Source organism: Juglans microcarpa x Juglans regia, chromosome 1S (assembly GCF_004785595.1).
Source record: "Juglans microcarpa x Juglans regia isolate MS1-56 chromosome 1S, Jm3101_v1.0, whole genome shotgun sequence".
Lineage (NCBI taxonomy): Eukaryota > Viridiplantae > Streptophyta > Magnoliopsida > Fagales > Juglandaceae > Juglans > Juglans microcarpa x Juglans regia.
In genome coordinates this window covers 3,353,832-3,377,382 of record NC_054595.1, presented here as the reverse complement: position 1 = coordinate 3,377,382, position 23,551 = coordinate 3,353,832, and the positions used below count along the sequence as shown (strand labels likewise).

At 37.7% G+C, this 23,551-nt stretch overlaps 1 protein-coding gene across 2 annotated transcripts; it reads left to right on the top strand.

Annotated features, from left to right (window-relative positions):
• The first annotated feature begins 20,070 nt into the window (after positions 1-20,070).
• Positions 20,071-22,678, top strand: LOC121247571 (dolichol-phosphate mannose synthase subunit 3-like). Of its 2 annotated transcripts, XM_041145935.1 has the most exons (3): positions 20,071-20,172; positions 20,261-20,368; positions 22,541-22,678. In XM_041145935.1, exons 1-3 carry the CDS (start codon positions 20,071-20,073, stop codon positions 22,598-22,600), a joined length of 270 nt encoding a protein of 89 aa, XP_041001869.1. In that variant the 3' UTR covers positions 22,601-22,678. The 2 variants fall into 2 exon arrangements, 1 of the variants encoding a protein (XP_041001869.1); XR_005937257.1 differs by lacking the exons at positions 20,071-20,172; positions 20,261-20,368 and adding an exon at positions 22,187-22,400.
• The last annotated feature ends 873 nt before the right edge of the window (positions 22,679-23,551 follow it).

Here is a 23,551-nt window from a genome sequence, read left to right as displayed (position 1 = left end):
ATTGTAACTAGTTTCGTTAAAAAAGAGTTACAAATTACATATTGACCACCCAAAAAACACAAGGTTGCATCATGAAAGAGTTTAAGAAATCTCACAAACAATCCTATTTTATCACAATCATCCTTTTTGGGAGGCCCCTAACTTCTTTGACGCTCTCCTCCTCATCTCATCATCATTATCATATTCGTCCTCATCTTCAATACTAGGAAGGAATCTCACATCTTCTTCCTCTAACTATTCAAAAGTCTTTCAAAACTTTTCAATCTTCTCCAACATAAGATAGGTAAAGTTCCATCTAGTTGGTGTTAACATAGCTATTAGATATTCAAATATAATTATTCTTACCATATATAGATGCTAATAGTTATTCTTACCGTATATACCCAATAGTTATTCTTGCCATGTATAGATGCTAATAGCTAGGAGCTGTTACCATGTATAGTTCTTACCATGTAAAGACTAGCATATTGCCTACTTAATGAGAATAAGGTTGCGCACAAGGGCAGAGTGGTTTTTCACAATTTTTATTGAGTATTTTGACAATTGGAACATCTAGGCAAACATGGCTTGTTTGAAACAATCAAGAGTGATCAATTCTTGATGAAGCTCCGTTCCGGTTTTGAAATTGTCCGTTCTAATCTGATGAATCGTCATCATGTACCATCTCTGGATGCTTGTTTGAGTCAACTTCTTCATGAGGAGCAGCGTATAGTAATTTAGGCTGCCATGGAACATCAAGCTAATGTTAGTGCACCTGTTACCATGGCTTATGCAGCACAATGGAGGAATAAGGTTAGAGACATGCGTGTTGTCTAGTACTTTAGTTGTAAAACTTTTGGTCATATTGTTTGGGATTGTCCAAGAAGTTCTGTAACTACTGTAAGAAACAGGGTCATTTCATTTCTGCTTGTCCCATTCGACCTGAAAGAAAGTAAGGTACTGCTTATCATGCCTCCGCTGGTGTCTCTAGTTCTGTTGCATTGCCTATTGTCTTGCCAGTTGTTCCTATTCCTACTCCTACAACCTTAGCAAACCCGAACACCCTCACTCATGAAATGGTACAACAGATGATCATATATGATTTTGGGCTTTCAAGTAATCATAAAGTTTCTTCTAAGCCATGGTATTTTGACTCCAGAGCCTTTAACCATATGATCAATATTGTTGTTCCTCTTTTCAATATCAGAAATTATAATGGAAATTTGAAAATTAACACTACTGATGGCAGTTCTCTGCCTATTAGTGTTGTTGGTGATCTTTCCTCTTCTTTAACTGATATTTTTGTGTCTCTTGACCTTTCCACAAATCTTCTTTCTATTGGTCAATTGGTTGATAATAATTATAATGTTCATTTTTCTCGTTCCATCACTTTTCGCCGGTCTACTCGTCCTTCTCGACCCCCTTATCAGTATGGTTTCTCATCTCCCATCTCTATTGTAGCTACTTTATCCTTTATTTTCATTATCTCTTCCTACAAACAGGTCATAGAACATGAGTGTTGATAAAATCCAATGCAAACAGAACTTCAAGCACTTGAGAAGAATCACACTTGGGATATTGTTCCTCTACTGCAGTCAAATCTATTAGGAATAAATGAGTTTTCTCTGTAAAGCTTCTTTTTTATGGCTCTTTGGATCGGTACAAAGCTCGCCTAGTAGCTTTGGATAACAAACAGGATTTTGAGGTTGATTATGAGAAGACATTTACTCTTGTAGCCAAAATGACCACGGTTCGAACCACCTTAGCTATTGCCGCTTCACAGTCATGGCAACTGCATCAAATGGATGTGAAGAACGTATTTTTTCATGGTGATCTCCAAGAAGAGATCTACATGAAGCTTTTCTCTGGTATGACTACTTCTTCTCCTCATAATGTCTGTAAGTTAATGCGTTCTCTGTATAGGCTCAAGCAGGCTCCCCAGGCTTTGTTTGAGAAGTTTCACAGTACACTTCTTACCTTCAGTTTTATACAAAGTTAGTATGATTCTTCTCTCTTCTTCCCCAAGTCAGCGTCAGGTATAGTCCTTCTCCTAGTCTATGTGGATGATATTATCATTATCGGTACTCACTGTGATTTGATTACTAAGCTTTAGTAGTTGTTGCATGCAACTTTTTATATGAAAGATTTTGGTCAGCTCACATACTTCTTAGGATTGGAAGTTCATCATCGGGCTAATGGTATTTTCTTGAACCAGCATAAGCATATTCAAGATCTTATTATCTTGGTTGGTTTGGAGGACATTTCTTCTGTTGATAGTCCTATAGAGGTAAATGTCAAATATAAGAAAGATGAAGGGTATCTTCTGGATAATCCTACTCTCTATTGGGGCCTGGTTGGGAGTCTTATCTACTTGACCTGATATCTCATATATCGTTCATTAGGTCAGTCAGTTTATTTCTTCTCATTGGCATCTCCATCTTGCTGCAATTCGATGCATCATCTGCTATCTTCGAGGTTCACCTACTTGTGGGTTATTCTTTCCTACAGGCTTATCTCTTCAACTTGTTACCTATAATGATGCTAATTGGACGGGTGTCCGGATACGCGTCGATCTGCTACGGGTTGGTATATGTTTTTAAGTGATGCCTTAATTTCTTGAAGATGTAAGAAACAAGATCGTATTTCTAAATCCTCCATTAGGCCGAGTATCGTGCCATGTCTACTGTTTATTCTGAAATTGTATGGCTACACGGTCTTCTTAAGGAGCTTGGGTTTCCTCAGACTACTTTTATCCCTCTTCATGCTGATAATACTAGTGCTATTTAGATTGTAACCAATCCCGTCTTCCATTAGTGCACCAAGCACATTGAGGTTGATTGTCATTCTGTTTGTGACATGTTGGAAAGTTGGGTGATATCTCTTCCTTACATTTCTTCTGATCTCCAAGTGGCTGATATCTTCACCAAAGCTATGACTCGACAACAATATCAATTTCTTGTTGGCAAATTGTTGTTGGTTGACTTACCAGCATCAATTTGAAGGGTGAAGTTAACATAGCTATTAGATATTCAAATATACTTATTCTTACCATATATAGATGCTAATAGTTATACTTACCGTATATAATCAATAGTTATTCTTACCATGTATAGATGTTAAAAGTTAGGAGTTGTTACCATATGTAGTTATTACCATGTAAAGACTAGCATATTGCCTACTTAATGAGAATCAGGCAGCGCACAAGGGCAGACTGGTTTTTCACAATTCTTGCTGAGTATTTTGAAAATTGGAACATCTAGGCACACATAGCTTTTACAGGTAACATTTTCAAATTGTACACGTGACTTAAATGTACTCTATCTTTGTGGAAATGATTTAACATATTTCACAATACCTCTCACATTGGCATTAGATTCATCAAACTCTTTTAACCCCTCACTTAGAATCAAGTTTAAGAGGTGGACACATCTCAAATGCAAAAACTCATGTTCCATTATATGCTTGGTCTTCTTTTTCTAAAAGGTAATTGCTCTGTTATTCGAATTTGCATGATCAATTAAGTACATCTTTATTGCCCTACCAAATGCATCACCCTTGTGATTTTCAACTAAACAAAAAGAATGATTATTTTCTATAGTTTTCAATCATCATCAATGAATGTGTAGTGAGACAAGTGTAGTTGAGATTTTGCATGGATGTCCATGCATCTATGGTAAGGAAAATCTGTTGCCCTTGAAGAGCACTATTCAACCTATTATTTTCCCACAAATACACAGTATAACTATCTTTGACAACCATAACATGAGATGAGATTCCTACCCACTTTGATTGAACAACAATCATAATTCTTTTAAAACCCTCAACTTCAACAAACATTAATGACAACTCATTGAGTATAATCATTTATGTTAGGGCTTATCTATAAACCTCAACGCTAAAGGTTATTGGAGCAAGTCCCTTATAATTAGTCTCTACATACTTGGGCTTCTAACCTAAGGTAGTTTAGGTCTTATCCGTAGCATCATATGGATAAAACTTATATTGATGTTCAATGTGATACTTCATGGATTTTCCACCATTCGCCTTCGTATCACATGGATAATTTGCACCAAAATAATTACATGCAGCTCCATGTTTACTTGGATCATTTTTTTGTATTCTGAAGTGATCACAAACCATTGAACTAGTTCTTCACCCACAAATAGATTTAGTATTTACATTGAGTGGGTGTGGATAAATGTATTGCCCCTGAATTGCATTAAATAAAGTCTATTCATATGTAAAATGACAATGTTCAAATCCAACTATTACAATAAATATTACATTAAAACAGAATCTGATTCACCATCTATTTAAGCATCTTTTTTTAAGCATCGCCTTTTCTTTTTAAGCATTTACTTTTTTAAACAGATTTTTCCCTTCCTTTTCTAAGCATATTAATTGGAACCCACATTTTTTAATTCATCATCTATAATTTAACCGAATAAAATCAATCAACTAACATATAAAATTAATCAATCATCTATAATTCGACCAAGTAAAACCAATCAACTACCTTACTGTATATAACCCTATTTCTAAAAGTTTTCATTTCTTTTTTTTCTTATAATCTATTTCATCTTATAGACAATTAATTAACTAACACATAAAATTAATGAAATTAAAATAAAACAACTATTTATAATCTAATAAGTGCATTCAGTCTCAAGCACATCAACCATAAATTATAAGCTTACTGGCTTACTGCCCACCATTCAAAATCTCAAACACATCAACTGATCAATTACAATAAAATAAAAAATGATTATGCTAATGTAAAGAATATTTGCTCGAAATTGGTCCGTACCTTAGAGTGAAAAGCCAAGAAATGGCAGTGTGGGGCGTAGACAAGTGGGATATAGTTTTCTGGTAGAGACCAGCAACGAATGCGGTAGTGTGGGGTAGAGGGGCTTAGAGCTTGGGTTCAATTTTGGGCAGAGGAAGAGATGAAGGGGAGAAGAGGGGAGGCACCATAATTTTTACAAACCCTTATATTGAAATAACGTTGTTTAGATTAATTTTTAATAAAAATTGCGTCGTTTCATAAGCCTGTTCAACTAGACCGGCTTACAAACCCTTATGTTGAAATTACGTTGTTCAATTAGAAGAAAAAATGATTATGCTAATATAAAGAATATTAGCTCAAACTTGGTCAATACCTTAGAGTGAAAAGCTAAGAAATGACAATGTGGGGCGTAGACAAGTGGGGATATAGTTTTCTGGTAGAGACCAACAATGGATGCGGTAGTGTGGGGTAGAAGGGCTTGGAGCTAAGGGCTGGAGCTAATGGTTGGAGCTTAGGTTCAATTTTGGGCAAAGGAAGAAATGAAGGGGAGAATAGGGGAGGCACCACAATTTTTACAAACCCTTATGTTGAAATAACATTGTTTAGATTAATTTTTAATCTAAATTGCGTCATTTCATAAGCCTGTTCAATTAGATCGGGTATTTTTCGATCTAGTCCAAAATTCGAAAAATCTCTGAATCACGTCGCGTCAAACCACTTCGGAAATATGTTAAATATATTAATGATTTTAGTAGTTAGTAACTTAGTACTCAATAGTATGTGTATGAATTATGATAGTTAATACATAATGGCCCATCTTAACATTTTAATCTTTTATATATGATTAATGAATAATTGTCATGGTTCATGGATACTTGCAATTTAGATATTTTACAAAACACATACCTAACCATTTTAATTAAGTGTAGAGTATGTATCATTGTATATAATATTATGATTTATCATATAATAGTTAATAGTATATTTAATATTTTATATGGTTAAAGGTCATAATTAATTAAGTTAGATGAAAATTACATATTTAAATTATATAACTACTTAAAACTTATTAGAAAATACTATATATAAAAATAATTTTTAAAAATTTATACATTTAGCTTGGTCGATTTGATCTAGAGTGAAAAAAACTTATCATGAGACCGAACCAAAAATCGAAATTTTGAAAATTTTGAAATCTGACCATAACTATTCAGCCAGAGTTTTCAGTCCAGACCAACAACCTTATGCCCCTAATCTTCCTTATGCACCTTGATATGTTCTCTCTCTCCTGTCACACTCCCATTCTATCTCTCCTTGCCTCCTTGCTCTCTTTTAACTCGGATCTTGTAACACACTCTAAAACTTGATAAAAATAACAATGATTTGTTGTCTTCGAGTGGAGCTCCTCCAAGAAAATGAGAGAAAGTGACAAAGAAAGGTCTATAACATTCTAGAATAATTCATTACACCATCCAGCTGAATACATATACTCCTATGAAGTAGGGGTGCCAAACCGTGTTTTTGGGTCATGTTCGTATCGTATCAAGTCATGAACATTCGACTATATACGTCAACCTGAATCTAACCCGTTAAGCTAAACGTGTCAAACTTCCAAACCTAACCCAATCCATTTAAATAACGGGTCATGTTGTGTCACCCGTTCTGACTCTTTTAATAATTAATTAAAAATATGTTAACATTGCACGACTCATTTAAACTCGTTTGTTTCATGTAAATGGGTTAAACTAAAATGGATAACTCATTTGACCTGATTAATATAATTTTACATAAAAGTTAAAATCTATATTTATTTAATAACCACAATATCTTAAAAAATATATATCAATATTTTTTAAAATTTTAACATATAATAAAACCAATATTACAAACCATACGATAACAAATATAAGCATAGATATAAAACTACGGTTCCAACAATAAAAGCAATAAAAATATAAGCATACTAAGAAATACTAATATTACAATTTAACAATAATAAAATTTTAATTTTTAAATAAATTATAAACAGGTCAAAACGGGTTGATTTTGTATTAAGTAGGTTGACCCATTATTAACTCGTTTATAAATCGTGTCTTAACGGGTCAACCCGTTTGACCCGAATCCGTTAATATCAAACTCAAACCTGCTAATTTCGTGTCGTGTTCATATTGAATTCACGGGTCGTATCATATATTGTCACCCCTACTATGAAGACCCTGTCGAAAGCCAAGAAGAGGTCATGAACATTTTTAAGTCTAAGTTTCGTGACTTTAGATTCTTTAAGTTGACCAACAACATGCTCCTTGATGGCCTCTACCTTATAGAGAACCTCATAATAAACAAAAGAGTTAGGAGGAACCACGGCCAATACTTGCTAAGACTGAAAGGAGCAAAATGGATATTCTGCTGCAACAATCAACAAGGCTGTTTCACCCCTCTTCATTGTCATCACAACTTTGTCAAGCCCTCAAAAACTTGTTCATCATTTGTCCTGAACTCGAACAACTCTTCTCCATCATCATGAAGAATCCCGTTAAAATCAAAATCAACACCAATGAGGTAAAATACATTATCCCTAGTTTTATTCGCCAATTGATTCCCCACAAATTCTTTTCCCTTTGCTCTATCAAAGGGCCAATGAGCTGGAACTTGGGCATCCCATCCTCATTTGACTACATCCTAGTCATTCTCGTAACAATCCATTGTGACGTGCATGTGACCACCACCATATCTTTTGCATCACCCTTCTCGCGTGATTTTGCTAATTCATGCTCTAGAGTCTCAACAAATCCTACACTTGACCCATCCTTCATAGTAAGATCCATCATTTCTACGGATACATTCTGACCAAGGTTGGCAAATTGTGTTAGCAGGCCATGTTCGTATCGTGTCAAGTCGTGTATATTATATGATATGGATCAACCCGAACATGATCCGTTAAGTTTAACGAGATTTTCAAACTCTAACATGACCCATTAAAATAAGAGGTTGACACGACCCATTATGAATTAATTAAAAATATATAAACATGACACGACCCATATCGACTCGTTTATGCAATTGGGTTGAATTGACCCAAATAATATATTTGACCTGATTAACATAATTTAACAAACAAGTTAAAATCACAATATTTTCCAAAAATAAACTACATAAGTACAAAATTACAATCCAAATTATAAAAAGACAAAAATTACAATCCAAAAGAAGTGTGAGAGGCGATCGTGACTCGTGAGAACTGACCCAACTGAGAACTAAGAGAGAGTGAGGGTTAGAGGGAGTTTGGAAATATGAAATAGGGTTAGGGTATTTTTGTTTTTAGGTTAAAAATGATATAATTGTAATTTTGAGTAAAAAATCTAACGGATCTAAACGGGTCACTAACGGGTTAAGCAGGTTGACTCGTTAATGACCCGTTAATGAATCGTATCTTCATGGGTCAACTCGTTTTGACCCAAACTTGTTAACATCAAACCCCAACCTACTAATTTTGTGTCGTGTTTATGTTGCATTAATGGATCGTGTCACATATTGTCAATTTGTCACCTCTAATTCTGACCAGCAGCAACCAAACTATTAACCAATTTACCAGCAAATTGTGCCTCTTTTTGAGTAATTATTGTATATGCAATCCCATCTTTGTCACCAGCATGATCTGTTCTACTAATTTGATGGACATGCATGTCCATGTCTCTAGCAATATCGAAGTTCACACTTGGTAGCAAATGGGTGAATGTGAAATAATCACCAGGTGATACTAGTTACACCTCATATTCTTCACTCAGTGGTGTCCTAGCCATTACAATTCACTCCCACAATATCTCTTACCCATTCTCTATTAAAGGGCCCCAAAACACTCTTAAGTGGCAATTCATCAAACAACTGAGGAGCAAAATTCTTATATAGTACAAGTATATAAAACAGACAAATCCAAGAAAACCCATTGATTCTGCAATCTCAGAAACAACACCAAGAATTATACACTCTAGAGGAATCATAACCAAGAATGGTTGAGCATTGAACCCCGGATGAGGCAACCTAAGATGGAGCTCGTGAAAGAGCAAACATATGGAATAAGACAGAAGTCGCAAAGTCACATGCAGATTCACATTGTTCGCGCTGGACCTCATCCTCCAGAAAGCTTTCGCAACACCCACATGACCTATAAAGTGCCTCACAACTGCTCTCTAAGTTGAACATCCAACGAATGGCAGTATGACTTGTGTATTAGAACCATGGTGCGAGGAAGTTTCCATCGAAAATGAAAATTTTAATCAAGTATAGGCCAGAGTAACTCCAGCAATGATTTCCAAAAGTTTCTAGATTCGATCCAAGTCTCTCCACATTGCCTCCATACAGCCCATAAAGAGCCACACTTCCAAGAAGACAAACTTCAAGATCACTGCTACAGAGGTCGTACTAGACTCGGCCCATGGGCTTGCCCACCACGCTCCCTCTGTTGGCCCAAATCAAAATGCCCTGGCTAGAAATCACATTGTTCTTTCCTTCACCCAAGTACTCATTCTCGTTCTTCCACACGTACTGGCCTTACCCATCTTGTACAGTGTACATGTTAGTGTCTTTGAAGAGTCCTATCAAGTATGCATCAGCCACCGAAGGAGTAAAAAAACCTCATAGATTTTGGACGGACTTCCATGGAGGATGTCATACCAGACGCGGCCCTTTGTTTGGGATTCCTTCCATGTGGGAGATTTTCTCAGTAGTAGCAGATACTTTGGTGAGATTCATATATGATGGTGTATTGATTTCAACATGGTTGTGTGGCCACACACTCACGCAAGAGTATGTGATGCTGAGATCCATCCTGAGTGCTGGGTCTCTTCCTTTTCTAGCCACAACGTAATTTTTGTAAATTAGGCCATTGAAGGAGAAGGGAGATTTGAAAATGGAGAAAATAATTTCGGATTTCTGATAACAGAGGGAAGAGGAATCTCATTGCATCACTCTTCTTGTCTCATTCTTCCTCTTCCTACATTGCACAAAGGTGTTGCTCCAAATGAATAAATTTTTCTTCAAAATCCTTCCTACCAACAATTGCACGTTGATGGAGAATTTTGAGATTTTCTTGATTTATTCCGCTAACTCTCTAATAAAAATAATAATGATTTGCTCTTTTTGAGGGAAGCTCCTCCAGAAAAATGAGAGAAAGTGGAAACTGACAAAAATGTCTATAACATTCCAAAATCATTCATTACATGAAAAAATCTATTCATCATCCATTTTCTCTTCATCTCATAATGTGACATTAGATGATAGGTTCACAAGTGAAATATAATAAATAGTTTCTAATCATCTAATATCATATAATGGATTATAGGAGGATGATGAGAATTGATATGATGAGTAGCATCACTCTTCATTACACTATCTAGCTAAGTACATATACTCCCATGAAGACCCTGCAGAAAACCAAGAAGAGGCCATGGGCTTTTAAGTCCAAACTCATAGCAATTAAAGATACGTGACGATATAAGCAATTGTGTTTAATTAACACAACCCCAACCATAAAAAGAAATACAATAAAACTAAGCAAAAAACATTTGCTATCCAAGCCCATAAAAACCATTGAGCCCAACCCTCAAAATCTTTATTGGCCCCAAACCAAAGTTCACAAAGAATTCGGTCCATCTCCCTAAATATATTGAAATGTAGGGGTGTAATTGATCCGGTTTGGTCCTGTTTTGAACATATTTTAGAACCGAATCGGTATATACCGATTTTAAAATTTAAAGAACCAATACTGCACCGGTTACACCCCTAAACTGGTACTTTCAATTTTACCGATTCTGATCCAATTCGGTCTTTTTTTCAGGTATATTATATAGTAAATATAAAATAGTATATTAAGTATATAATAATATAGTGATAATATATTATAGTATATTATAATATATATTATAATTATATTATAGACTATAGTGATATAATATTATAATATATAGTGATATAGTATTAGTATAACTATTAATACAATAGATTATAATGATAATATATAATTATTTATATAGAATTTTAAAATTTAATATTATATTAATTAGTAATTTATCATATTATACAAAATTATTTTATATAAAAATTATATATAATATAAAAAATTATATAAAAAATATTTTATACAAAATAAAAAAATTAAAATATATATATAATCTAATCCGGTATTAAAAAAATAAAATAAAATATAGACTAATTTTGATCAATTTTGAAAAAAATGAAATCCATACCAAACCTGACCAAACCCCATTTTATCGGTTACTTTTTTTTTTTCACCCTACTGAAGTGTGACAGATCCTCTCTCGTCGCCCTTTCTTCTCGTTCCTCATCTAATCTTCTAACTCCTTTTCCTTTCTCACCTGCTCTCCACTTCCATCGTTACTTAACGCTGATAGTTGTTTGGGATTGTGGCATATTGTATTGAGGTACGGTTCGTTGGGATTATTTCTATTGAAAATATAGAAAGGTATAGTTGATAGATCCCTTCACTCTCTTATTTTTTTTGCATCGGTAGTATGCCATCTGTTTGTTGGTTATGGATGTGAATGTGATTGAAATTCATTACTCAACAGCTGGGTCCCTGGCTCTACACAAATTTGCTTGAGTTGAATCCATTTTTCTTTCTTTCTATTTTTGAATGTTTCCATTTTATTTGTCCTTTTCTATTATGGCTCAAGTTTAGACATACATTTTGTTATCTTGAAAACCATGAGATTAAAGTCACATTTAGTGTAATGATTTTACCGTTCTGAATCTGTGTGCTAGGTGGGCTGGCCTAGAAAATATTGAATATGATGAATAAAGAACTATTGGTTAGGAATTGGTAAACTTCATGTAAAGAAAGAAAATCCATCTCAAATAGAGTTAGGATCCCTCCATTTTTTCCACGGGTTTACTTGGCGCGTTGAAAACATTCGTAGTGCTCTCTAAGTCTAAGTTTGGGTTATAATTATGTTCTTTAGTTTATCAATTGCATTGATTAAGGAGCTTAAGATGGCGAAATGGATGATTCCACTTGAAACTGCCAGAGTTTTGAGTTCCATTTCACTATTACATTACTGGAACAGTGAAACAACCTTCTCTATGATTTACCCACTCTGACGACGGCATAAGATTGTCCTTTATGCCAAATTGCTTTCACTGATAGAAAACATGCATCTTCGTTGACACCAATGGCTATATGCTTTTGAGTATTTTTGAACTGATTGCTCATACTTCATGTTCTGATAGCCAAAAGTATATTTTTCATGTAACTTGCTTTTAAGTTTGGTTAAAAACTTTTCTCTCCGTCCAACTTTCTACGTACAATTTTTGCTTCGTCTCAATGGCGGTGGTAGGAGTTTGATCGTGGTTAGAAGGGAAGGAGTATGGGTCATCGGAGAGTAGTAAACATGGAACTAAAATCTTTTGAGGTGTTAAGGGATGGGCGTAGGATACTTATTACAGAAAAAGGGTGGAAGCTGGTGAAGAAAATGAGTCTGGAGTTTGCTACGGCGCACTAGTTCTCTAAAGCTCTGGAAGATTGTTTAAAGGCTGGGAGAAAGGAGTTCTATACAGGGCATAGGGAAGGTGACAGGGGCTTTATAGCACAGAGGTGCTCTAACCTCCAGGGTGTTTTCATGGCACTGGTGGAGTACGGTAGAGGTGGTCGTCGGAACTGTATCTTTATTCCGGAAGATAGGGATGGTATGGGTTGGAGGAAGTTGGCGGAGGTCTTGAAGGAGGCCGGGCGTGGTGGTCTCTATGGGTCGGCAACGACGGCAACTCAGCCTTCGTACTTGGAGGCTTTCAAAAATCCGAGGGTTGTGAACCCGTCACGTCAACTTGTGGTAGTGGGTGGTGCAGCGCCGTTGTAACAGTCTGGAAGCGACGTTGTTCCTATAGGGACGCAGAGCAGTGAGGGTGGTGGCAGAGGGAGTGTCGGTCTAAATAAGGAAGCCATTCTTCGGGCTGTGATGGATATGCAGAGACAACTGGATATTATGCAGTCTAATATACATGCTTTAAAGCGCTGCGTTCAAGAGGATAAAGAGGAGGGGGACCTGGGTTTGGGTGACGAGGGGGATAGTGATAAAATGGAAAAGACTAAGGCCTTTGGGCCAGTGGGCCAGGATCTATTGGGGCCCAGACGCAATCTGCAGGCTGTGGGAAAAGAAAATATAGGGCTGGGCCCAGGTGTTGGGCCTCAGCGTCCAACACAGCTCACGGGCCCATCTGTTTGGAGGAGACGTCTCCCGTCTGCCTCTGCGGATGGGCTTCCATCGGATGGGCTGCTGCCATCCTTGCTGGAGACAAGCAAGATGGTTCCGGCGAACAAGGTGACACCATCGGCGGTGGTGAAGCTACCGGATTCTGGCCTGGGTCCAATTTTTGAGTTTCAACCCACGATGAAACTGGGTTAGTCTTAGGCCTGCTACCCGCATGTGCGGGGCGGGGGGTGCCCTTCCCCGCACCCCGCCTCGCACCATGCGGGGTTGGGGATTTCCTCCCCGCCCCTCGCCCCGGTGCCGGGGGGCGGGGGAAAAACCCCCATCCGCCCGGCCCCCCGCCATTATTTTAAAAAAAAAAAATTTTTGGTCTAAAAATTTTTTTTAGACCAAAATTATAATATATTTTAAATAATAAATTAAAATTTATAAATATAAAAAAATTTAAACTCATTAGAGTTAGATTTTGGATTGATTTGGCCTCCTAGGCCAATCTTTATATAGGAGGCCAAGGCAATACAATAGTCATCCTTAAGCAATGTGGGACTTAGTAGTAAGTCCCACATTGCTTAAGGATGACTATTGTATTGCCTTGGCCTCCTATATAAAGATTGGCCTAGGAGGCCAAAACAATCCAATGACTTGAATATAATTTTAAGTCTTTTATAAATTGTGTATATCTATATACAATATATTTATTTAATATATATAAATAAAAAAAAATTTTTAATGTGGGGCGGGGGCGGGGGCGGGGCGGGGCCCCGCTGGGGTCATCCCGCCCCCCGCCCCCGCTATACCCTCTCTATGCGGGGCGGGGCGGAAGCCGGGCGGGGCAGCGGGGGCGGGGCCCCGCTGCCCACCCCTAGTTAGTCTCAATCTTACCGGGACAGCACAGTGAGGGACGACGGGGTTTTGACGGAGACAACTTCGCCGGCGTCTCCTATGTCTTTGGCTGAGGTTCCGAACCTGGAATCCCCTCTCTGTCCTGTGTTGGGAGGGTTCCCAGGAAACTGTCGAGGCGAAGACCAGGGGGAGATGGTGGAGATCCTGCCACCGAGCGCCGCTGCTGTAGTTCCATGTAGCCAGATAGTGCCGATGAACTCTGTGGGAGGCTCATCCCCCTCGCTAGAAGTCCAGGTCCAACTCGAGGATCATCTCGAGAACAGTGTTGAAGCTCCAGTTCTCGGGGCAGAGGGGATAGGGATGGAGGTGGTGGATGTTGGGCTCCTTGGCAGTGAGGTTTTGTTAGTTCCTGAGACTCAATTTCCCCCTAGTGATGCTGTGGTTGAATGGGAGGGTAGAAATATATTTGGGGAGGAAGAAAGGGGGGAGACACCTTCTCTGCAGTGGGCTTCTAGTGTGGGGGAGCCTATCCCATTGAATTGTCTACTACCAAATGAATCAACTACACCGGATTGGATGCTACAAAAGGTGAAAGACCTACAACACTTGATAGGTATGGACTGTGTGGGTTATGAAGAGCAGTTTTTCGCGCTACTTACTGCCATTGAAGCGAGCCATGCACAGTCGAAGAAATCAGGGTCGAAAAAACAGCGGGAGCTCAAGCGCCTCACTTGGTCCTTTAATTATGAAGGAAGCTCAAGCCGTGAAAGATCAAAAGGGAAGGGGCTTGCTTCTCCTTTATGAAGCCAAAAATTGTATCTTGGAACGTCCGGGGGTTAAATGAGGCAAATAAGAGGCTTTGTATAAAAAATTTGCTACGAGAATGGAGGGCGGACATAGTATGTTTACAAGAAACTAAACTGAAAACTGTTTCTAGAAGACTAGTTCGAAGTGTTTGGAGTTGTACTTATGCGGATTGGGTGTATCTTGCTTCGAATGGGGCTTCAGGTAGAATATTAGTAATGTGGGATAAAAGAGTCGTTAACAAAAGGGAGGAGTTTGTGGGGGAATATACAGTGGCATGCTCTTTTAAGAGTGTGACAGATAATTTTGTGTGGGCCTTTGCTGGGGTTTATGGCCCAAATGTTGATAACGATAGAAGATTTTTATGGGAGGAACTTGCAGGGATACACAGCTGGTGGGAGCTTCCGTGGTGTATAGGAGGGGATTTTAATGTTACCAGATCCACTAGTGAATGGTCTGGTGAGAGTAGGATGCGACCTGCAATGATAGAGTTCTCAGATTGTATCTATGAATTAAACGTGTTGGATATTCCTCTCTCGGGGGGCGCCTTTACTTGGTCGAATAATCAGACATGGTCCCGGCTGGACACCAAAGTGGGAGGTGCATTATCCGGAGGTGTGCCAAAAGAGATTACCTCGTCTTTGCTCAGATCATTTTCCTATTTTATTGGATTGTGGGGGCATTCGAAGTGGGCGCCGATACTTTAAGTTCGAAAACATGTGGCTGAAAAGTGAAGGTTTTGTGGATAAGGTGAGGCAATGGTGGTCTTCTTATCAGTTTTACGGCAACCCCTCTTTCATCTTAGCCTGTAAACTGAAAGTTTTGAAAAATGACCTTAAGCTTTGGAACACACAATCCTTTGGAGATATAGGGGAGCGTAAGAAACTCATGGTGGAAGAGTTGCAACAGTTTGAGAGGATACTTGAGGCTAGAGCTCTTTTACCGGAAGAAATATCGAGGAAGGCCGAGTTGGTTTCAGAATTAGAGAGATTATTATCATTGGAAGAGATTTCTTGGCGCCAAAAGTCGAGAGCATTGTGGCTGAAAGAAGGGGATCGGAGTACAAAGTTCTTCCATAGAGTTGCTAACTCTCACAGAAGAAATAATACCATTGAAATGTTGAATATTAATGGTATGGAGTGTAAGGAGGCTCTTGTGATTAGTGACCATGTGGTGGATTTCTATGAACAACTGCTTACTGAATGTGAGGAATGGAGGCCAAAGATGGATGGTCTTGGTTTTGATACTATTGAGCCCCAAGAAACGGCTTGGTTGGAGAGGCCTTTTGAAGAGGAGGAAGTGTATGATGTAGTGAGACGTATGGGTAAAGATAAAGCTTCAGGTTCAGATGGCTTCTCGATGGGCTTTTTCCATTCTTGTTGGGAAGTGGTGAAAGTGGATTTATTGAATGTGTTTCAGGAAATTTCCTTGGTTGGGAAGTTTGAGAAAAGCCTAAATGCCACTTTTATTGCGTTGATCCCTAAGAAGATGGGTGCGTTGGAGATTAAGGATTTTCGACCCATCAGCCTGGTGAGTGGAGTGTATAAAATTATCTCCAAGGTTCTTGCCAACAGATTGGGGGTGATTTTGGGGAAGATTATAACGAAACCACAAAATGCATTTGTTAGGGGGCGACAAATCCTGGATTCAGCTCTTATAGCAAATGAGGGCCTAGATAGCAGATTAAAGGCTGGATCCACAGGGATTCTTTGCAAACTAGATATGGAGAAGGCATATGACCATGTAAACTGGGATTTCCTTTTGTATTTGTTGGGAAAATGTGGCTTTGGGGTTAGATGGCGTAGTTGGATCAGTTGGTGTATCTCTACGGCCAGATTTTCAGTCTTGATTAATGGCTGCCCGACTGGATTCTTTAGCAGCTCTCGAGGTCTAAGGCAAGGAGATCCTCTATCCCCACTTCTCTTTGTTATCATTATGGAGGCATTGAGTAGGATGCTTTCGGCTGTGGTTACGCATGGTTTGGTGGCTGGTTTTCCGATTGGAGACCCCAATAGGGGTACTATTATTTTGTCTCATTTACTTTTTGCGGATGACACCCTTTTATTTTGTGAGGCTGATCACAACCAGTTGAGGACATTGAAGGCTCTGTTATTATGCTTTGAAGCAGCGTCAGGCCTGAAAGTTAATTTTGACAAGTCAGAGTTAATACCAGTGGGGAATGTGAGTAATACTAGACAACTAGCTGGCATTCTTGGATGTAAGGTAGCTTCTCTTCCCATTACCTACTTGGGATTACCTTTGGGGGCTGCTGCTAGGGCCTCATCTATTTGGGATTCAGTTATTGAAAAGATAGAAAGGAAATTGGCAGGATGGAAGAGATTATATTTGTCGAAAGGTGGCCGGGTGACTCTCATTAAGAGCACCCTTTCTAACTTACCTACGTACTTTCTATATTTGTTCCATTTGCCTGTCAGTGTAGCGGCTAGGATTGAGAAACTGTATCGTGATTTCCTATGGAGTGGGATAGGGGATGAATTCAAATTTCACCTGGTCAGCTGGGACAAGGTGTGTAGACCAATCTCGTCAGGTGGATTCGGTATAAAGAATTTGAGAATTTTCAATCGGGCCTTGCTCTGGAAGCGGTTATGGCGGTATAACTTGGAAACAGAAGCCTTATGGAAACTGGTGATTGATTGTAAATATGGAAGCGTATGGGGGGATTGGTGCACCAAAGAGGTAAATGGGGCAAGTGGTGTGGGGATGTGGAAACACATTAGGCGCGGATGAGAGGACTTTATGGCTCACTCTAAATTGGTGTTGGGGAGGGGATCCCGTATTAAGTTCTGGGAGGACATTTGGTGTGGGAGTGAGGCTCTAAAGGATGTCTTTCCAACTGTTTTCAGAATGGCTCGTAATCAAGAAGCATCCATTGAGGACCTCATGATTATAGCAGGGGATCAAGTGCAGTGGAACGTGACATTTAGTAGAGCAGCACAAGATTGGGAAGTAGACATCTTTGATGCCTTTTTCCACCTCATATATTCTGTGAAGCCGAATAGATAGCAAGCTGACAGTTTATGGTGGAACCCTGCGGGTAAGGGCATCTTCTCAGTTAGATCTTTCTATAAGTCCCTTTCCCAAGCCGCAACCATTCAGTTCCCATGGAAGAGACTTTGGAGAAATAAGGCGCCTCCGAAAGCGGTCTTCTTTGCATGGACAACAATGTGGGGGAAGATTCTGACCACTGACAACTTGAGGAAGAGACGGATAGTTATACTAGACTGGTGTTGCATGTGTAAGAGATCAGGGGAGACAGTAGAACACCTATTGTTACATTGCGAGATAACCAGAGCCTTGTGGGTGGAAGTTTTCAGTCGAGTAGAGTTATCCTTTGTGATGCCGGCAACTGTGGTTGATCTATTGGCCAGTTGGACACTTCCGAGAGGAGTTCAACAAATTAAGGAGGTGTGGAAAATGATTCCGATCTGTATCATGTGGTGCATTTGGCAAGAGCGCAATGATCGGATTTTTGAAAACAAGGAGCGGTCGCCGGAGGAACTTAGAGCTTTACTTTTCCGTACTTTATTGCTATGGGCCATTGCTTTAGATTTTAATGGCCTGAATGTTCATGACTTTCTAGATTCCCTTTCGTTGACCTAGATAGGTTTTAGCTCTTGTATCCATCTTGTGTACTTGGGTTTTTGCCTATCTCTATTTATAATATTATCGATTACTTATAAAAAAAAAAAAAAAGTTTGGTTAATGTAGATAGATTGGAAATGGCTGCTACTTATTTTGCTGATTAAGTGAATACTAAGGTTTTGACTGCACAACTGTATGATTTATAACGAGAGATGTTGATGAATAATGTCCTTGCTTCAATCCACATTAAAAAAAAAAAAAAAAAAAAAAAAGAATGTCCTTGCTTCAATTTGCGTATATTGTTTGGACTGAATTTGTGTGATACATAGTATAAAAGGGTCCTTGGAGTTAAAATGGCCCCCCAGGGACTTGGATCTGATGGTAAAAGAAATAGAACTCAAAAAGAAGGGGGAGACGGGCTGGAGGGAGAGGAAGGTGGTGAGAAAGAAAAAGGATTTCATTTGTAATTTGGTAGGGAAAATGGCTATGCCTCTACACATTGTTAATATCTTGGTGAATTGCATTATTATAGATATTGCTACATACTTCAGCCGAACATGGAAAAGCTTATAGAGAACACACACATGTATGTGTTGATTCAACTTGCGCTTTTGGCATTGTCTAGTTAGTTGTAAATTGATGCTTCTCTATCGCCCTTATTGCATGTAAAGGAATGCTATAACAGATTTGAGATTCTTAGACATACGATCCTCTTGCTCCTACTTTTTAGGTGGAATTTCAATTTATTTTCTATCTTTATAGAGTAAGATGAGGAAGCAAAACTATGGAAGAGAAAACAAAACATAGAAGGAATACATGAGTAACATTTAACTAGGATTTACAACCAAATAAGAAAATTATGGACACTTGGCCTGCTAAAATCTATAACCACGGCCCAAAGGAACAAGGTTTTGAAAAAGAAAGCTTTTCAACTCATCCATTGCTTGCTTGTGATCTTCAAAGCTTCTATCATCTCTCTCTCTCCAAATGCACCAACACATATATATAGGGGCCATCTTCCAGATTGCTGCCCCTTGTGGATTTCCTTGGAGGCCTCTCCAACTTGCTTGGAAGTCCACCAACCGTTTAGGCACGACCCATGCTAATCTCACTCTTGCAAAAAAAAAAAAAACTGTCCCATAAAGTCCTGTCCAGCTTGCAGTGTAGAAACAGATGATCCACCATTTTGCTATCCTTTTTGCACATGCAGCACCAATCCACCAGCGGCCTTAAGACCTTGATACATAGGATATCTCATATTTTATGTTTCAATGAATTGTGCTTGGGTTAGGCCTGTATTCTGTTTTCCTTGATGATTGGCATGACAAATATTTTTCATGCTTATACCAGAAATACCAGCGTAGTTTTTCCTTTCTTTAAGGTTATGTTGTATGCTATTCTGTGACAAACATTCTAAATTTGAAATTTGTTGCTTAATAAATATATTCATCTTTTATTGTGCATTAATGTTTGTCATCCTATAGATGTTTACTTGACATATAAGTATGCATATAGGTTAATATAATATATGGAACATATATATTTTAGTTAAAGATCATATTGCACCAATATTAAAGTTCTTTAATTAGCATATATTAGTTCCTCCCTAAGGGAAAAAAAGAAAGACAAAAAATGGCTAAAAATAAAGAATGGTAGGATCTGGAAAACAAATTGTGGTTATATTTGTCAAGCAATATCTACTCTTAAGCCTCTCTGGTGCTGTTCAGGCAACAATCCATTTTCTTCTCTCACAATATTCGCATGTTTTTCACTTATTAAAAAAAATATATATTCACATGTTTTTCTTAGGTATCTGCTCCACTTTATCATAGATACATGAAGCATATTATAAAGATTATGACGTTGCTGGTGTCAATCTCTACTTCATGGTTGGGCCTCTTGCAGACATCTATGGTTCCAAGTAGCCATACTTTGCTAGTGAGTTACTTTTAAAAGTTTTTTTTTCATATAATTTCTTTGGTGTAGATGATGCTTAGTGTGTGCCCTGTTTCCATCTTCTTCCCAGGTACCAATCTATTTTGTAATTTGTCTAGGATGCTATGGCCTTTTAATGGTTGGAGTTGGTCTGATCCAATTTCCAACTTGTCCTCAAGAAGCATTGCTTTTGCAGCAGGTATTAAACATTGCCATATTATTTTTAGTGCTTTTTGGTGAGGTTGTTCTATGTGGCGCTTTTTCTCTATCTACTTTTGGTGAAGATCCTTTTATTTTCAACTATACTACAAACGACCCTTTGCCTCTTTTAAAAATTTAAGATTTTTAATTGGACATTTCATAGGACAGTATTATAGGATGACATGGGGGAGCAAGTCATATGAGGAGTTTGACTGAGATTTCATGCGAAGACAAGTGTTTGCTATGTAATACCCCACTTTTGAGTGTTTTTTTTCTTTTTCTTTTTTTTTTTGTTTCGGGGAAACTCTCCAAAGCAAGACCCTTCAGACCCACCCCTGCAGAGTAAATCCCTGTCCCGTGCACTGCACCCTCAAAATTTTCCCTATACGAAACTGGTTAAATCTTTGGCTTTTCATCAAGGGGTGTGGCCCCTAGAGATTGTTTGCATCCAAGAGGATTTGAACCTTGGACCTGGGGGGAGCATACCCCCAGGCCCAAGGCCTTTACCACTTGAGCCAACCCCTAGGAGTTCCCCACTTTTGAGTATATTTGACTTTTCTTTTCTTTTATGTTATTCTAAAATAGTTTTCCACTTACTAGAAGAATAACAGAAGACAGTAACAGTCATTGCACCACATTACAAAGATTCGTACAACTATTTTGGCTTTTGTGTTTTTTTATTGCCTTCTGCGTTTTTCAATTAGTCTTTGATTAAAAAAAAAAGATTTGTACAGAAATCTGTGTTCTTATCTTTTGGCAGATTGATGCATCGAAGATGAGCGTTGGGGCTTTCCGTGACATCTGAACAAATGTGCCGTCAACAATTTGTCTAGTTTTTATTGAACACATTCCAAGACAAATGATGTTTTCATATGGTTAGAACTTTTAATTTGTATTTTTTGTATTTTCTATATGCATGCAAAGTAGCTTTTATATGGCTCCTAATACCTTCCATATTTGATGCATCACATAACAAATATCTCCAATTTGGTTCCACTGGGAAACATGCTAACCAGGGTACAAATTCTGAAGGAGAAACTGTATTAAAGTGCTTATCAAAGAGTTTGTTGATTAGGTCTGTATAATGCCCCTAGTTAGATAGATTTCCAGTTGGTATTTTTGTTTTGTTGTCTTCTTTTATAAACAGACAATGGACATACTTTGACTTTTGTCTACCCCTGCTCCATGCCCTCCCATTTTCCCCCATTTCTTTTTAACTTGGTCGTCTTTCATGTCTGATTGTGATCGTGAAAGTATGCTCTTATATCTCTGTGTCTGTGTATGCATGCTTGTCCCTTTGTAGTTATTTCGTAGGAACCTTTGTTGGTATATCATACACTAGTTTTACAATTTACTGTATCAAGACCATGCTCTAATCGGAACGATTGAAACTTTTTCCCTTATATTGTTTATACTTGGTCATATGGGAAGGTTAGCAACATGTAGACTATAATAAGATTATATTACCCATATTGCTAAAAACTCTATATGATTGGATGACGGCCCCGTTTGGATTCAGAGATAAGATGAGAGGAGTTGAGATAGTTTGTGAATAGTAGTGAGATTTGTGAGTTAAAATTTATAAATAGTAGTGAGATCTCCCAATCCAAACCGGCTCTAATTATATTGAGTTTATGTCATCCTGTTTTCCCTCTCTTTCCTAGTCATGTGCTTTCTTATGTATACAGCCTCCTTCGTACTTGAGTTGCACCCCATTTGTGCTTTTAATAAAACTGACTGACTTATCAAACAAAGAATAGATTATATACTTATTTCTTTTTCCTATTTTAATGCTTACATATCCTCCCTGTTTTCCCTCTGATATAAAGGAGGGAGAGAGTGCAATAATATGTTTTTTAAGTCTTGTGGAGCAAAATTGGTTGGAAGCACCAGATGTGGTTCAACAAGCTATTGTTCCTTCAGGGCAACTGGTGATGGGGTTGAGAGGATTGTATCCGTTTTCTTCACTTTGGGGTTTTATTTGGAATATCAACTAAACGGCCGCATCCTCCATGTCCACTACCGTCACTGTATTTTTTTACATATAAAAAACTTTGAGTAGATTTTTTTATTTGTATTTTATTTTTTGTTCGTAATCTCTCCGTGATTCAAGAATATATTTGTTATCATGATTTGCAGAGTCGTAATTGTAAGGTTTCCCTTTTTGTAGGATATCATTGAGGCCAAGAAATATCTGAAGCCAAAAGGGATTGATGTAGGTTCTAATTGATTAGAGGATGCTTGACTTTTGCTCAATCCGTCGGTGGGATGGTGAACTGCTATTTTTAGACAAAAATTTTGCATTGGCAGATTTTGGTGTGTATATTTATATATTTGGAGAAATACTCTAGCCACAAAGTGATTAAACAAAATAATCTCACAAACTGATGTGGCTTGATGTAGCTTGTCAGATTGTAAAGTTACCTTTATTGTAAAGCAGATCTGACGTCACACGAAGTCATGTCAGTTTATGGGATTACTTTTGTATAATTATTTTGTGGCTATAGCACTCATATATTTGTAATTGTCTAAGGTGTGATAGAGAATGAAAATGTTTTTTGGTAAATAATGAAAATTAGTTTTCCTTTCCTTTCTTTAAAAAAATGTTTTTAATGATTTTTTCCTTAGGAATATTTGTATCCAAACTCTTTATAATTAGTATAGAAATAGATATACCGAGTGAGTATATGTTAGTGAATGAGATCTCACATTCTTACTCTATATGTAATATGATGGATCCAATAACTGTTTTCAAATGTGGACGGGGACTTCCTCAAAGTATTACATATGAAGAATAATGCTACCATGTCGCTTCATTTTGTCTCCTCATTTTGATTGCTCATGTATTTATTTATTTTTTATATTTATTTATTTTACTTACTAATTAAGGAAGTGATTATTAGTATATTGATTTTTTTTTATATTTTTTAAAAATGTTTAAAAATACTAAAAAAATATGAATGAGAAAAATTAAAAAAATTAAAAAGGAAAATTTTGGGCCACAGCCAGCAGTCGCCCTAGCAGCACTCTACATATGAATGTGTGACTATTCTGGTTAATAATGTGCTATATTACATAAGAAATGGACTGCAATGAGCTATTACAGACCATTTCTCTATCACCAAAAGTGGTAAGGTAGTTAATTGATTTCATTGCTGAGCATGGAAGATGGTAATTAACA

Bases quoted from the DNA above. Each gene is read 5' to 3' on its own strand.
- LOC121247571 (XM_041145935.1), top strand. From the start codon at position 20,071: ATGAAGCATATTATAAAGATTATGACGTTGCTGGTGTCAATCTCTACT. The intron at 20,173-20,260 runs GTGAGTTACTTT...TCTTCTTCCCAG, and splicing joins CAAGTAGCCATACTTTGCTA to GTACCAATCTATTTTGTAAT. The intron at 20,369-22,540 runs GTATTAAACATT...CCCTTTTTGTAG, and splicing joins AAGCATTGCTTTTGCAGCAG to GATATCATTGAGGCCAAGAA.